Source organism: Euprymna scolopes, chromosome 11 (genome assembly GCF_053919585.1).
Source record: "Euprymna scolopes isolate OS-2025 chromosome 11, ASM5391958v1, whole genome shotgun sequence".
Lineage (NCBI taxonomy): Eukaryota > Metazoa > Mollusca > Cephalopoda > Sepiida > Sepiolidae > Euprymna > Euprymna scolopes.
Window position 1 is genome coordinate 64071680 of NC_136492.1, and position 17136 is coordinate 64088815.

The 17136-nt window shown below is 32.5% G+C and overlaps 1 protein-coding gene across 1 annotated transcript in view; it reads right to left on the minus strand.

Moving 5' to 3' along the window:
• Nucleotides 1–698: 698 nt before the first annotated feature.
• Nucleotides 699–17136, minus strand: part of LOC145287888 (aprataxin-like) — a 35382-nt gene continuing 18944 nt past the window's right edge. Inside the window, exons 5-6 of the mRNA XM_080135804.1 lie at nt 7890–7971; nt 699–843 (exon numbers count right to left, since the gene is read on the minus strand). Of these exons, the coding sequence (XP_079991930.1) occupies nt 759–843; nt 7890–7971 (167 nt within the window). The 3' untranslated portion in view covers nt 699–758. The remainder of the gene's footprint in view (nt 844–7889; nt 7972–17136) is intronic.

Here is a 17136-nt window from a genome sequence, read left to right on the forward strand (position 1 = left end):
ACAGAGTTTCTACTTAGAAATAGAGTTGTTCGTTTGGTCTTTGGGAGGCGAGAGGACACAGCACAAGTTTGAAGATGTAAGGGCTAGCGAGGAGAGTTTGGCATTGCATTGTGTCTCGGTCACATGAGGCATTAAAGACTGAAATAAAGCTTAAACAAAAGAAATTGTCTTTGTGTTGATTTGCATGCCACTTGATATTGGAAGATCCTTTATTCCAGCGTCTACAAGATGAGGAGGAATTAACAGCAAGAAGCATCAGCAATGAAAAAACCTAATTAAAGGTATATCCTTTTATCTGTATGTCATGCATGTCTGAAGTTTTATTGCTGTTACTACTTATATATTTGGACTGGAGTTAGCAGTCCATTTCAAAGAACTCTTTATTATATTTGTTTAAACTCACACCCACACACGCATTGATAATGAGTCTGCAACATGCCATTATTTACTCTCCTAATGCTGATAGAATGTGTACGATATACACACATATATAAAACACACAGATGCAACACAAATACGTTTTCTCCATATCTAAGTACTCACCCATCTCTACTGATTTAAGAACGGATTAAAAAAAGAAAACAAGGAGCACTTTTCAGCATGCCATACTTGTATTGCTGATAAACTGACTATAAAAAAATAAATAAATAAACAATTGTGGAGTGTGCATTTCATATGAAATCCAACAAATATATATATATTTTTTGTTATGAAGATGTGTACAATTTTTATTATAAAATAACTGTTTGTTCTTTTTTCTATTTCTTTTTATTATAATCATGAGTTGCAATGTGTGTCTTAAGGTTTGGCATATTGCTCTGAACTGCTTTACATACATGGCACCTGTAATAAAAAGAAAAACAATGTTAACTAACGGCTATGTTGGCTAGTACATATTACCAACTCAGCAGGTGTGAGCATAGTCAACAGAATTCAAACATTTGACTCTACTTATAAAAAGCTAGAATCATGGGAAAAGAAAGTTGATAATATTTACAGATATGACATAGAATGTAAATTACAGGCGGTTGAAGCTCTCAAGAGTTTTATGGAAGTGTTAAAAAGACAAGAACAAAGTTACTTCCCTTTAGTTACTGGTATAATAATAACAATGGCCATAACTTCCCAAATAATTAATCTTTTCTTTTAAATTTTAGATATAATACATCTGAGGTCACACTGATAAAAAAAATACTAGCTTTCTGAGTGTTAGTTGTGTATTTTTTAAAGTTTGACCTGGACATACAAACAAACATTTACTCTATATATAATAGATTAACGTGCACACTTTTATGGCTGCATCAATATAATAGAAATAAAGAAAAAGATGAAACAACCAGCAGACAACAGCCCGACTTAGTTTCAGTAATTTTTTCTGTTTGCCCCCCCCCTCAAACAACTAGTAAGAATAAAAAAAAAATAAAATTTTTTTCTGATCTCTTATGCACTAATTTTATCCCCGATGACCTCAACTGAAAGAATATTAGGGTATAACTTTTGACCATAACCAGTTTTGGGGTCATACTGAATCAGCATATGTCAGGTTTATAGCTTCTAAGTTTTGATTAAACAGACAGAAATACCACTTGAAGATTTTCTATTCTAATAAGCTTCTCTCCTTGGACTAGAATTCTCTTTCTACTCTGTTTTCATAACTCTACCCACATGCAGAAATTAAAATGTAATGTGAACAAACATCTTACTGCTCAACTCCCCGTCCAGGTTATCTCCTATGAATTTGGATTCTATCATAGTAGCTCTTTATGCTTTAGTGGCAGTATGCTTTATTCAACATGAACAAAAGTAAAAAATAAAATAAAATAAAATGAACAGATAAATAATAGAACATTGATGGATATAAAATTTTAAACAGTATTGACTGCAATTCTAGTTTTCTGTAGTTGTTTTGCTTCAGTAAGCATCTTTGTTCTTTTATTTTTTATATCCAAGCATTTCTATAAGAGACTTTGTCTATTGACCCATTCATTTGTCATGCTTAAGTTTGAAATAACATTTTTTTCACTAAAATCACAGACTGAATGGACAGCTCTTATAAGAAGTTCTATCTGTTAGTCTGTTCCAATTTACTTATCTCCCCATGAGAGCATAGTTAGACACAATATTTAGATTTTTAATGTATTTATCAAAAAGGAACACTGAATTAATTAAGACAAAAAAAAAAAAATGCCTCAGTTTAGAAGAATTTCTACTCCACTGAACAAAGAGAGGAAAGATGAAATAGAAACAGATACTACATTTTGCTTCTAGTCAAAAGGTTGTTGGCCATGTACAAACTTGAAATTTAGTATGTAAGGTATTTTGACATGTGGAAAACTTTTTAATCGGTTTTCATCTTGGAAAAAAAGGCTGCTAAGGAGTTAAAATTTTTAAAAATTGATAATTGGGGAGGGGCCTCGGATTTTTATCTGTTTGTCAACTGTTTCACAACTGAACATGTGCAAATCATTCACATGACAGCTTCTTTATGTAAAGAATAAGTAGGTTTGAAAACACTTTTTAAAGATCATGGCAAGCTGGCCTAATGGTTATCATACTTTACTCACTGCCTTTAGGTTATGTTAGGTTTGGTTATGATCTCAGCTCAAGTATTTTTTGTTTTAAATTACAAGAAGTGAACTGTTTACGGCTGCATAACACTCACATGCGCATGTCTCAGTTTCTTTCCGTTTTTTTTTTTTGTTTTTTTTTTACTTCATTTTTTTTTAACAAAATTTATTGTTACGTTTAATACCGGGTAATGCTGGGTACATCTAGTATTAAATAAAATTCAGTTCTAATTGACACTTTGCTAAAAGGTCAAAGGTTTAATTCTCAGTACGAGTGATACTAAGAATATAATCATCATTTACTTAAGACTTTTATTTGATCATGGCTGACGGAATGAGAGCATGCTTCCCTGTGGATTAAATAAAAAGAGTTCCGTTTGAAATTACGTGCAGATTCCTAAGTTTGACAGAAAGATTTCAGAGTTCTATAAGATACACCTGAAAAAGGTTAGATGTTGAAATGGTAGTTTGATTATTTCGAATAATACAAACTGTTTTCCTTTTCATGCTCTCTTCTAAGTTTGTCCTTTCTTTCTCCTTCATTTTTACCTTGCTTATTAATGAAAAATTTTTTTGTGTAACTTAAGCCAAGTATTAATGAGATTTTCCTTCAAGCCTCTTTTAGACATGATCTAAAATACTGGTTTACAAAAATAAAATAATAAATGGATAAAATAAATAACAATAAAATGCTTGGCTCTGAGACAAGCATGTGAATAAATATTTTTCAACTTATTTTTGTGCGTTGAATTCAATTTTCCAAACATCTTTGGCTTTATCATGTTGAGTTCTTTTCCTTTACGTATCCTGTTTTACTAGAACGCATATATTAATAATATGAGTTTTTTTTTTTTTAATTTTACTATAATATAAAGGTAAATTACAATAAAAATATAATTTTAACATCACTTGTAGTAATAGCAGCAACAGTAATTCCTTTCTCAGTCTGAAAACTGTTAGATCTTATTGCTCAGTAGTCTTATTGCATTAAGTGAACCATACTTGTGACAAAACACTAGTCTCTCACCAGTTATGTTTCTCAGCAAGTTTAATATTCATTTATACACTTAGGTGGAGTGTTTACTTACAACATTTCCTATTCCCAAATGGTCACCTATCTAGCTGCTGACTGATCAAACTATAGATATATATTGTAAGATATGCTTAAATATGATAGTTTAATTCATGCTGATTAGGTATTTACTATTATAGAGACAATTTTCTATCAATTATTATAATGAACCTAATATATACTAGTGAGATCAAAACTAAATATATATATATATATATATATATATATATATATATATATATATATATATATATTGAAACCAAAACATACAACTCTTCACCCTTATTCCTTAGTCTCTGACCCATGCCCATATATATATATATATATATATATATATATACTAGCATTTTAGCCCGGCGTTGCCCGGATGTTTGTAGGTGTATGTTCAGCAAAAAAAAAAAAAAGGGTTAATTTTTTAAACTTTGACCCCTATTATGACCTCTTAAAATTTATTGTTTTGGCCTCAAATCAAGTTATTAAGTTAGATCCATGTCCAAGGAACCTATATCTAAAATTTCAAGTGTGTAGACCCAAAATTGTCGGAGGAGTTTGGTAGAGTTCTCAAAGGTCAAATCGTTGAACTTTGACCTTTTAACAGCGAAATTTCTGGACGAAAACCGATCATATTGATTTTCCCAAATCTCAGTACCCTGTATATCAAATTTCAAGTCTGTAGACTTAAAATTGACAGAGTTATTGCATAGGGAAATGTACACTGACAGACAGACACATAGATACACAGACAGACACACAGACACATTCACTTTATATATATATATATATATATATATATATATATATATATATATATTCAGTTGTCATCCCTTTTTTAAAAGATGAAATTGCCTGATCATTGAAAACAAGATGCAAGCAAGCAAGGTCCACAGAGTTATATATATTTCTCCAAAACCTCTGCCCCTTGAGGGAGGGGAGACTAAAACTTGCTGCTATGGTTTCAAATGATTTGAAATAACAGCAAGGGGAGACTTGATTCCAAATATTTCTCTTATGTTATCTCCCCTCTTTTGGAAATAGATTGGAAGATTTTTTAATGTTTCCAGTATCATATAATCCTTATACACTATGAAATTTACTTTATGTATAAAAACCAAAGAGGGGAGAAAATATCTAATATTTTGGGGAAATATTAGATATTTTGTAATTCATATGCAAAACTAGAAAAGCAAATGACTATGATTGAAATATTTTAGCTGTAAAAAAGTGCCATAAATCAGCTCTGGATGATAGATGACCCCCTTAATGTGCGACCTTAAGGGCAAATGTCACATAACCCACTACACAATTCAGGTCATTACCTTCCCAACGAGCCTTCATTAGTTAAATTCTTATCAATCTCTCTCTCTCTCTATATATATATATATGGATATATCTGTACTCATAGCCAAAATGAATATCGAAATGCTCATATCTTTGGGTCTATGGGACGAAACTACATGAAAATGTGCAGGCTTTTTGAAGATTATGATACTATTCTATGGTTAAAATTTTATGACAATTAGTAAAAAAAGAACCTATATTTTCAAACTAATAAAATATGCCCAAATTTGCCTACATTTTATATATAGTGTCCTGTAGGCCAGCTTCAGTTTTGCTGCTTCAGTTGTCTCCCTTGTGGCCTTGCCAGGCCACTAATATACATACACACTGAATGTGACAACAAAATTGTCAATGTCATCATATGTTTATCATCACTAAAAGTACAAAACTAATCCTTATAATTTTGTGCAGGTGCATGAATAGTGCCTTAAGAAAGACAGGATTATTATTTCTCCAAAAATTCTGCATTAATATTTAAGTTATTAGATCATAAACAAAAACGTTTTCAATAATCGTGTGCTTGTAACATCAACAGACTATTGTTGACTGAAAAAAAAGATCATACAAGCCTCCAAAAATGGCGCTAGCATTCAAACCTTTGGCTTCCATCTCCAAAGTTAATCCAAGAGCTATCAAATGAACCTTAGACAGGTTCCAGAAAAGTGGAACAGTTGAAAGAAAAGCTGGATCAGGAAGTCACAACAGGAAGAATGATCGTTACTTCAATTTGAAACTGAAGAGTTCCATAAAAAAATGTTTTGACTCAATCTATAAGAGGCTTGACTCATGACTGAAGAGTATCAGCAATGAGAATTCAAATGGCAATCAAAGACTTGAAAATGAAATTGTATGAAAGTGAGATTCGAGAGGGCAAAAAATCTCCTGAAAAACATGATCCTGGTGTGATTTTTTACATGGATGATAAGACTTTCACACAGGATTCAAATCGATGAAGCAGTTGTATTATTGCTTCCAATCCTCATGAAAGAGATCCAAGTGCCCATTTTTAAAAAGCAAAACAGCTACAGAAGTGATAGCTTTTGCTTGCGTCACATCAGATGGCAAAGAAATTTCACTGACAATGTTTAAAGACCCACTGAAGCTTGTTACATTCACTTTTTAGAAGATGTTAAACTTTGGATTCTTTCTCAATATCCTGAAGTAGTTGATCAGACAAGACCCAACAAAATCAATAAAGAAGTCAAGCTCACTTTCAAGTAGGATGAAGCTCCTTGTTACAAGCCGAATCGCTCAAAAGTTTCTCAAGGATGAATTTGGGGACAGGTTTTAGGATGACACTTGACCCACTTTTTCCCCTGATTATAATCCATTAGATGATAGTATCTAGAATGAACTGGCTAGAAAAGCTTTTAAAAAGTCCCACAACACTGTTAAGAATTCCATGGAATAGACAAAGAAAAAAGGCATCATAAAAGAATTCATCAAGAAAGCTTGTGATGCATCCTGAAAGAGAGTGAAGGAAGTTATTGCAAAGAAAGGAAACAACTCTTGAAGTCTAACATTTTTTGCCCTTTGATATTTGTGGAATTTATTATGAAATGATTAACGTTTGATTTAAGTCTTATTGGAAATTTCTAACAATTGTTCGATATTTTTTATGTTAGATTAATAAATTTACTGACAAATTTGGTTTGAATAATATTATTCAAAATTTATCCTTTCAGACTAACGATAATTTCGATCATTTTCTTGCCCAAAACTTTTAAGAATGAAACCACTGCAAACCACTGATGAAATTTCTAGAAAAGTTCTTCAATAAATTGCTGAAATACAAAGGCTTAAAGAATTATGTTAAAAATGTGGCATTTTTGCTGTTCCACCTAGTATATATATATATATATATATATATATATATATATATATATATATATATATATATATATATATTCCTGTTGATTTCAACGTATGAGGTCTGTCACAACAATTAAGTTATTCAGAAATCTATATGGATGACTTTCTTTATTGTGGTGAAGGCTTTGTGTAGAACCAACCACACTTTTTGGTACAACTACTAATCTCTGTCAGTAAAATGGCTGCAGTAAAACTTAGGCTTACATCAGTGTTTTTCCTTATCCTCAATGTTTGTCTTTACTAAGACTGGAGGTTCATCTCTTCCAGTGGTTTAAATGCACCCCCCCCCCAGATACAAACCAGGAAATTTCTATATTCTAGCACTTTCATCAATGATTAACAATGGCTGTGCATGGGCATCCAGAGCGTGCTTTGTCATATGAGGGTTGTTCCAAAAGTAAAGCCTATTTTTTTTTTTTAATTCAAAAAGTTGAAGAGATACAAAGACAGAGGTGGTACCATTAAAACAAATGATGTTGTGCTCCCGAATTTATTTTTCTACATGGTCACCACCATTCTCAATATTCTTTTAATGATGCATGTCAGTGAGAGAGGTTGCTTTCTTAAGTGTCTCACACCATCAATATCTGCAACAGAGAGATGAAACTTTCAGGGCATGAATGCATAAATTTATTCAGAAGCAGAGATGTCTAATTGAATTCCTCCATGCAGAAAGAAATTGAACTGATCAACATTCCTCAGTGCCTGTTGAACGTTTAAAAAGCCAATACTGTTAATGTCAGCACAGTTAGGAGATAGGTTTGTCGATTTCAGAGTAGCAACAGAGATGTGAGTAACAAAACACACTCCAGACTTTTATAATCGAGGCACGAAAGCAGGCTAGCAAAATTGCATTGAGAATGGTGGTGACTATGTAGACAAACAAATTCTGTCGCTCATTTTTAATGGTACCACTCCCATTTTTGTAGATCTTCAATGTTTTAGGTTTTCAGTTAAAAAACAGGTGGCCTTACTTTTGGAATGACCTCGGTAAAATCAAAATAGTGCAATTTTTAGCTTGAATGAAAAACAGAACAAACCTTAAATTCTTTTTCAGAAGTTCTTCATTTTTTGAGTTATCAACTTCGATTTTTCCTTTCTCTTCAAGTTGTTTTAGGATATCTGTGGAAAAAATATAGAAAAGCACAAAAATATAGAAATAATACACTTATTTATTAACCAGCATTGGCTGGGTTGTGTTTGGACATACCTGCTATACTTAGAATATTGTGCAGTCAGCACCAACCCTATTCAGGGTTTAACCGGCTTCCTCCGAAGGAGGAAGTTTCATAGGAGTATGAAATTCACAAGCGGTCCCATTCACAAGTATACCCCGTTAGGGGAGATGACGGCGTTAGGTTTTTGCAACTTTTTGCAGGGAGGTGTCGAGGTCCACCTACATACAGCACCTGGACTTCCCAAATTGGTCACCCATTTTAGTAATGACCAGGCTTAACATTGCTTAACTTTGGTGATCTGACGGGAATCGGTGCGTCAACGTGATTATGCTGTACTTGGAATATTGAGCACTTTTGATTACTATACGCCACTTCCATCCCAGGGAACACCAAGTAAGTTTTCTTGTAAATTTTGCATTCAGATTTGTTTGCAACTGTTTTAATGTTACAAATAGGAGGTTTTTTTTTTTTGTGCATATGGATCTACCACTCAGTAGTTGGTAATCGATCAAAGGTATAATGCAAAAAATTATTGATCATGATGTGTGTGTGGGGGAGGGGGTTAAACAATTTTATATATTTTTTTTTGGCTGGTGGGTAAACTCAAATGATACTTGTGTTTTGCTAAATAAAAGCCATGATAACGAATGTATAGATTTAAAAAAGTAAAAAAAAAAGACAAAACATTCAAAAACCATGTAAAAATTACTTTAAATTAGTTTTTTTATTTTCTGTTTCAAATATAAAGGTGGGGGAAGAGTTGAAAACATTACCATTTCACATGCACATTTGTCAATAAGAAAGTTGTATTCAAAATGATTGACAGTATCACTGTTTTTTTTTTACTTATCCAATTTAACTGAGGGTTGACTAATAAACTTTTTTGTTGTAGGAGAGGTAAAATGACATGAAATAAAATATTAAACATAAGAGAGGGCAATAAACTTTTGGGGGATTTTTTCAAGATGGGAGGAATAAGCTCAAATGAGGGAAATACTCATGTTAGGCAAAATAAAAATGATAACAAATGAATAGATATAAAACAGTAAAACAACACTTAAGACATTCAAAACCACATAGAAATTACTCCAATTTATTTATTTACTTTTTTTTTTGTTTTCTGTTTCAAATATAAATGGGGGAGAGTGATTTTAGTATTTAGAAACCCATTCTTAATATGGGCGAGGGAGGGCTTTTCTTTTTCTAAACTATTCTGTACTTTCACATAACAATTTAATAAACAAAACATACAGTAAAAATTGAATTTAACTTGAAAATCCTATCTAAAAATTAGCACGGTTCGTAAACTGCAGAAGTACTAAACTGATAAAAATACAAAAATTCAATCGCCTTTTCAGGGGTAGCAGTAGAGCCCCCCTCCCTCCCCACTTCCACAATTATTTATATGTTTTAATGATTTTTTAAAGTAGAAACAAACATACATTGGATGATTAAAAAAAAAAAAAAAAAAAAATACCCGCCCCCAATATTATTTAAAAAAATAAATTAAATTGAAAATAATTCATGCAAATCAACTTTAAATAATATTCCTAAATAGAAAAATTAAAACGATTCTGTTAAAATAAACTATAAATAACATAGAACTAATTATTAAAACAGATTTTCTTTAATGTAATATGTAAATTAGGTTATTCCTGTAATATAAATTTCCTTTGAATAAATAGTGCATATATAGGGCTGATGGAATGAAGATATATAAAGTCCATTTAGTTTTTTTATCATTACATTAATTTGAAACTGTAACTTTTGTATATTAATCAAATTGTAAACAGACAGACAAACAGACAGACAGGAATATGACTTTATTATAGTAGATACTAAACTGTTTAATTTGAGAAACTCATTATAATTATTGGAAAAGAGTTCAAAACTCGGTTTTTAATAAATTCATAATTTTTCATGAGTATATCGCTCAAAAAATGTAAATAATTTAATCTGTCTGTCTGTCTGTCCGGTCTCCATATTTTCAAACTCTATCTCCTCCAAAACTAAAAATCAGAGCGGCGCTAGGGGCCCTCAAATAATTGATTTTTTTACAGGCTGTTCTTTTATCGGCTTTTAGTCAGTTAAAATTGTTTTTAAGAGGTCAAAAATGGGTCAAAAGTTTTTTTAAAAATCATACAACATTTTGTACATTCAGCTTAATTTATTTTTAATTTTTTATTTTTAACCACTTTATATGTGTGTCACCTTGGTGCAGGGATAATGTCACCAGCTTTGAATGCTACAATTTCGATTTCAATTGTAGCTGATGGCACCTCAATATATTTTTTTTTTTACTTTTGAAATCACGACTCTATAATAATATATAAGAAATCTGGATAAATTAAAATATCATATTTAAACATATTTTACACCCAGGCAAAGCTGACCCCCCCCCCCATATTGGAAAAAAGTTAAAAACTCGGTTTTTAATAAATTCATAATTTCTCATGTGTATATCATTAAAAAAAAAAATGTAAATAATATCAAATAAAAACTAAGTAGATCATTCATTGTAAGATGGGCATTTACTTTCTAGCTGATGTAACATTTAAAAAAAACAAACAAAATAAAACCAAAAAAATGAGCCCCCTCATAAAATTTAAACACTTTCATTTGAGTAAGTTTTATAAAATCTGATGATTAAAAATAAATTTCATATTTTATTTAACAATATGCCTATCACAAATTAACTCTTGCATGTCTTTATTTACTTTCTCTGTTAGTTGCTCGTTCTGCATTACAATGAATGCCCTGAATTTAATTTCTTTCAGAAAGTATTTTATTCGGCTACAAAGATTATTAAAATGAAGACAGCTTTCAATCATGACCTAAATAGCAGCATCTGCTTACAATGTTAATAAAAAATCCTACATTTCTACCTATTTTTAAAAAATTTAATTGTATATCATAATAGTAGGTAAAATAATTTTATTTCAAACATCATATCAGTTTAATATCCGCTTTATATGTTGGCATGTGTTTGATGGGTGCATTGCAACATTGTTTTAATACATTTACTGCCAACTACGAGTATTCTCGTATCCTGGCATTTATTAGGTTGCTGCAAAAATAATGTCGTTTTTTGACGTTCAATTTCATGTCAAAAAACAACATTATTTTTGCACCAACCTAATACTTAGCCTTGCCTGTTACAAGTAACTCGTTGTAATGAAATTCTTTTTTCTATTAATCAATGTGTGCTCAGCACGTACAATAAATGTCTTTAACTTGAACTGGCATCTCAAAATAACATATTGAAAAAATAAAAATAACATATATTGACTAGTATGTTTACAAGTTATCTCGTATTTGGCCCCTGCCATGTATTATGTTTTTTATAGCGTATACGTATATAAGTTATAAGTTGAATGATTCACTATAAATAAAAGCTGATTTGAGTTATTAAAAACTGACAATTCTTTTAGTAAAAAGTGAGCCGTGACAATTCCTTTAAAAAAATAAATACAAATTTAATATATATTCCATATTATATTCATATGCATTATTTGTTGATTTTTTTTTTTTTTTTGGAAATTGCAGAAACATAGCTTGGAAATGACAATAAATTTAATAAGGCTACAGGTGGCAGCAAATGTGTTAATAAAATGTTATAAGCAACTGCTTGTTAATCCTGATGAACGGATTACTGTGAAACTATAATAACGGTCGCCATCTTCATAAAGAAAAAAATAATAATAATACATGCACTGGGTTCCGACTGGACAGACATTCAACAAGGAATACTATATTGAGGTTTTAAGGGAGTTCAGGAATAGATTCCATCAGAAGAGCCCAACACTCTTCAAATCGGCTCAGTGACATTTCCACCAGAACATTGCACCAGTCCACAACTCCATTCTTGTCACTGATTATTTGACCAAAATGAGCATCAAGACAGTTCCCCACCCTCCCTATAGTCCAGACTTTGCTCCCTGTGACTTTTGGTTATTCCTTAAACTCAAGGAAAACCTCAACGGCTGTTATGAGATAATTGAGGAGATGAAAGAGGCAGTGATGAGGGTCAGTGACATGCTCACACAAGAGAATTTCCATGGGGCCTTCCAGAAGTTCTTGGAATGGTACAACAAGTACATTGCAGCCGGAGGAGATTACTTCAAAGGGGACTAGAGTTTCATGTGCGTACTATCAATAAAAGTGCCCATACAAAAAAAGTATGGAAACTTATTGAAGGTTCCTTTTATATATATATCTACTACTATAGAAAAGGAACTGTGTACGTGAGTTTGTTCCTTATAGACTTGAAAACGGCTGGAGCAATTTTTATGAAATTTCACACAAAGGTACTTTATGTGCCTGGCAATGTTCTTAGATAGGTTTTGCATCAGAATGTCTTTGATAAGTATCAATAATCCAAATAATTTGATGAAAGAAGGAACAGACGATTTTGACCAAAGTTAATACCCTATACAACCTAATATCACAATTGCATTTGAGAAGTTGTATTACCACACAAGCCAAAAGGCCCAACATATAAAATCAACAATAGGTTCTTTGATATGACAGGGGTGCATTTGAAATGAATGTTTCTGTTTAGAGCACAACTGAACATGGTACTTGACATTTGCGTTTTAAACTTCAAGCCATCTATCTTCTATATATATAAAAGCGAAAATGTGTGTATGTATGTTTGTATGTATGTATGTGTGTTTGTGTGTGCGCTAAAAACTTTTGACACACAAAACAAAAATTCACAAACTTGGTGTCATATTGAAGTCCCACCCTCCGGACAACAAATATCGAATTTTTGGCCCATTGGGATCAGTCTAAGGGTGTTAGCTAGGTGTTTTTTTTGCAGGGGGACCACCCCAAAAAGTGACATTTTTTCGTTTTTCCTATGTATTTAAGTAGTAATAATGTGATGATCTAATGATATTTATATGAAATTAAAAAAAACGCTTAGTCATGTCACGTGACGTCACCACTCAGTAATGGTGATGTCTGAATTCAATGTTTTTATTAATAGATTCTTATCAGCAAAAAATACAAATAAAAATATTAATTTAGACATTATGACAACTTTACCAAAGTTATTAGCAGGTTAAAAATAGTTAGATACGATAATTAAACTAAACATTACGAGCAAAACATTCCAGAAAAAAAAAAAACGCTTATTAAATTAGGTTTGATACGATACATTAGCTAAGATTATTTGTTTTTTTCATATGACCATTTTCTTTCCATCTTTGTTTGAGAAATCGAGAGAGAGAGAAAGGGAGATCGACAGAGAGAGGGGGAGAAAGAGAGAGAGAGAGCGATAGAGAGAGGTGTAGAAAGGAAATGAGAAACGTTTTACTATGTTTTAAGACTTTCCACCGAGTCATTTATATTATTCGACCAAATGACTTATGCAGATCACTAAAGTTAAGCCATATGTAGTCTGGTCATTCTAAGATGGGTGACTACTTGGGATTACTCAAAAGTTACACGTGCCAGGCATGACCGCCTCCTTATTTTTGTCCAAATGACTTATGCCTGTTTGCACAAAAAAACAAAAAACAAAAAAACAAACGGCCATTTTCTTTTTTATATTAGTTACACTATGACCCGATTCTATTTAGAGGGAGGAAGGTGGGTGGCATAATATGAGTTAATCAGCATTTGTTTACTTACACATAAGACCGCTTGAATTCTAAGAACAGATACTACACTTTGATCTTATATATTTTATTATTTTCAAAAATTTGGACATACAATTTTGCAACTGCAACACACAAAAATTTTTAATAACAAAATTAGGCACAAGGCCCTAAAAGAAATGGGGAGGGGGAGGGTACAGGGTCTTTGTGACTAAAGTGACAAAAAGTGAATAATGAAGACTTTGGAGTCTTACTCTTGACTGGCAACATTTACCACAATACCTCACTCACTCTGTGGATCCTAATCTAACTAACCCCAGCGTTGAGAAAAACTTTGACATATTTCCAAAAAGAAAAAGAAAAAGGTGTCTGTGTGTTGTGTATGCATTTTTTTTATATATATATATAAAATATATAATATTTTGTGTGTATGTGCATGTGTGAGAAAATAAAGTTCAATTTCATTATCTTAGCCAAAAGATCAAGTAACCATCTTATACAGCTTAATTTTCTACCAAGCATTATCTTCTATTATAAAAAAGATGCATAATTTATATTTATCGATTACTACATTCAGACAAGATGTCATATTCCAAAAATCACATCTGAACTAAAAATATTTTTATTTAGAAGTGTTATTTAGGGGTTTCATTGAGAGAGTTTTATTAAGAGGGATGTTGATGTACTCAGAGAGAGAGAGAGAGAGAGAAGTTGTAAGAGACTTAGAGAGATTGTTCATGTTAGGAGAGATTCTTATATATTAAATGTTCATTCCTTAGATGTGTAGATTGGAAGAAGAAGCTCTTTGAGTGAAGGGGATAGTGTTCACTGTTCAGACATTGTGTAGACATGATGATGTTGAGACGTGTATGTAAAGACATTTTATAACACAAATATATAATACAATTTCACTTTACCTTTTTGTAAGAATCATAAGACAAGACGAGCTTTACAAAACACATGATGGTTTATTTCGTCACGACCGGCCGTTGTTGTTTCCATCACCAAGAATTCAAGGCTTCACATTTTAGTTTCAAAGTGACGTCTCGCTTCCTAGACGGCTGACTCTCTCTCAGTTTTCTCACTGACTGTTTCTTCTAACTTAAGTTTTTCTCTATCTCTAGAACTTTCTATTTTCCGTGACGTCATACACATGTTAAAACATGTGCCTTCTTTCACGTGTTCTGGACATACGTGTCCAAAACTTTTCCTATACTCAGTAACCTATTTTTCCAATATGTTAAAAACATTATCTTATAAGCTGCATTCTTTCAATTTAAAATTTCATAACAAACTTGATAGTTCACATTCTTTCCTTGAAATATTTATCTATATTCTAAACAAACGTTTGTTTTACATTTTTAAATTCTCACACGTAATCTATTTCTAAACCTAAATTACGAGATTCGAATTCCGTCTGTTGCTATTTCATTTTAACTAAATTCTCTATTTTTATACTTACATGAAAAGGGGACAGCCCTTATCATGTAACAGAAGGCCATCCTTATTTTCGAGTGACGTTTGTTTCTCTAAACCTTGACATGCAAAGCATGACCACCTCCTTATTATCTTAGTGGGGATGAGGGTGAAAGATGAAACCACTTTAATTCTAGGAACAGATACTACACTTTGAGATATTAAATCTTTTATTCATGTTAAAAAATACAGTCAAAATTAACGATGAACAAAAAAACTTAGGCACATGGCCAACTCAAAAGGGGGGATTTTGGGGGTCGTTGGTCATCCTTGTCACTCCAGAACTAAACAAAGTCAAAAGTTTCTCCCAGCTAGTATCTTCTTTCACCATAATACCGCATTCACCCTTTCATATTGGGGGACGTCCTAGTAACTCCCAATTTTTAAAACATTTTTTATTGACGTGTAAAAACAAAAAAGATAACAATAAAATGGTACAATAATTCATTTGTATCGAGGGCGGGGGAAGAAAAAACAAAAGGTGATTAGTAGGACCCTCCCAACCCCGTCTAGTTGATAAACTGCCCGTTCCACTAGGTTTGTAAAAGGAACCTCGCTTCTGCGGGTCAGTCTCTAGGTGGGGATGCCCTCTAGATGGGGGTGAATGGAGAAAAGAAAATTTTTGTGGGTAAGGGATGGAGGTTAGTTTGTATTTCTTTTTCTCCAAGATGGGTAAAATTTAGAGGAAGGGGTGAAAACAAAAATTGCAGGTAAGAGGGGATGGGGATCTTGGAGGCTTCCTAATCGGGGAGGGATGGAACACACACTCAGCTAGCTGAGAGACTACTTGTTTAATTTAACTTTACAGAACTGCGCGTTCCACACCTAGGCGGGGAACACGTATTCAAATTTGGCTCCTCTTCGTACACACAGACTTGCCACATGTATCCATCCTACACTTTGATCTTAGCCAAAAGACCAAGTAAAAAAATGATGCATATTATATATTTATTCCAGACATCACACATCGTTAAACTGCTGATTCCAAATTCTTAAATAAAAACATTATTATTCAGAAAGACATTCTTAGTATTGGGAGGTTATGTTTTTTATATAATCTTCAGTTAAGGAGGAAGGAAGGGTTTTACGGAATTTATATAAAAGTATTATGTACTAGCAGTTACCCGACGTTGGTGGAAATACATTGAATGTTTCCTAGCAGAATACCCCAGCGTTGCCTGAGATCGGATAAGATTGGTTGATATATGTACTAGCCCAATACCCAGCGTAGCCCCGGATTGTATTAAATAGTTGTACTAGCAGAATACTCGACGTAGCCCAGGATTATATAAAATTGGTGTATATTTATAAGGTGCTTGTGAAGTATATGTCCGATTTGAAAAATTTTAAGGTGTTTGTGCAGTATAAGCCGATTTTACAATTTTGAACATGCTTGTGCAGTATACGTCCAATTTGAAAAATGTTAAGGTGCTTGTGCAGTATAGGTCTGATGTTACAATTTTGAAGGTGCTTGTGCAGTATAGGTCCGATTTGGAAAATTTTGAAGGTGCTTGTGCAGTATAGGTCCAGTTTGAAAAATTTTGAAGGTACTTGTGCAGTATAGGTCCGATTTGAAAATTTTGAAGGTACTTGTGCAGTATAGGTCCGATTTGAAAAATGTTGATAGTGCTTGTGCAGTATAGGTCCGATCTGACAATTTTGATGGTGCTTGTGCAGTATAGGTCCGATCTCACAATTTTGATGGTGCTTGTGCAGTATAGGTCCTATATGAAAAATTTTAACGAGCTTGTCCGATTCGAAAAATCGTCATTCGAGACGTCACTTTGAAACTAAAGTCCGATTCGAAAAATTTTAACGTGCTTGTGCAGTATAGGTCTGATTTGAAAAATTTGAAAGTGCTTGTACAGTATAAGTCGGATTTGAAAAATTTTGAAGGTGCTTGTGCAGTATAGTTCCTATTTGACACGTTTGGAGGTGCTTGTGCAGTATAGTTCCTATTTGACACTTTTGAAGGTACTTGTGCAGTATAGGTCCGATTTGACACTTTTGAAGGTGCTTGTGCAGTATAG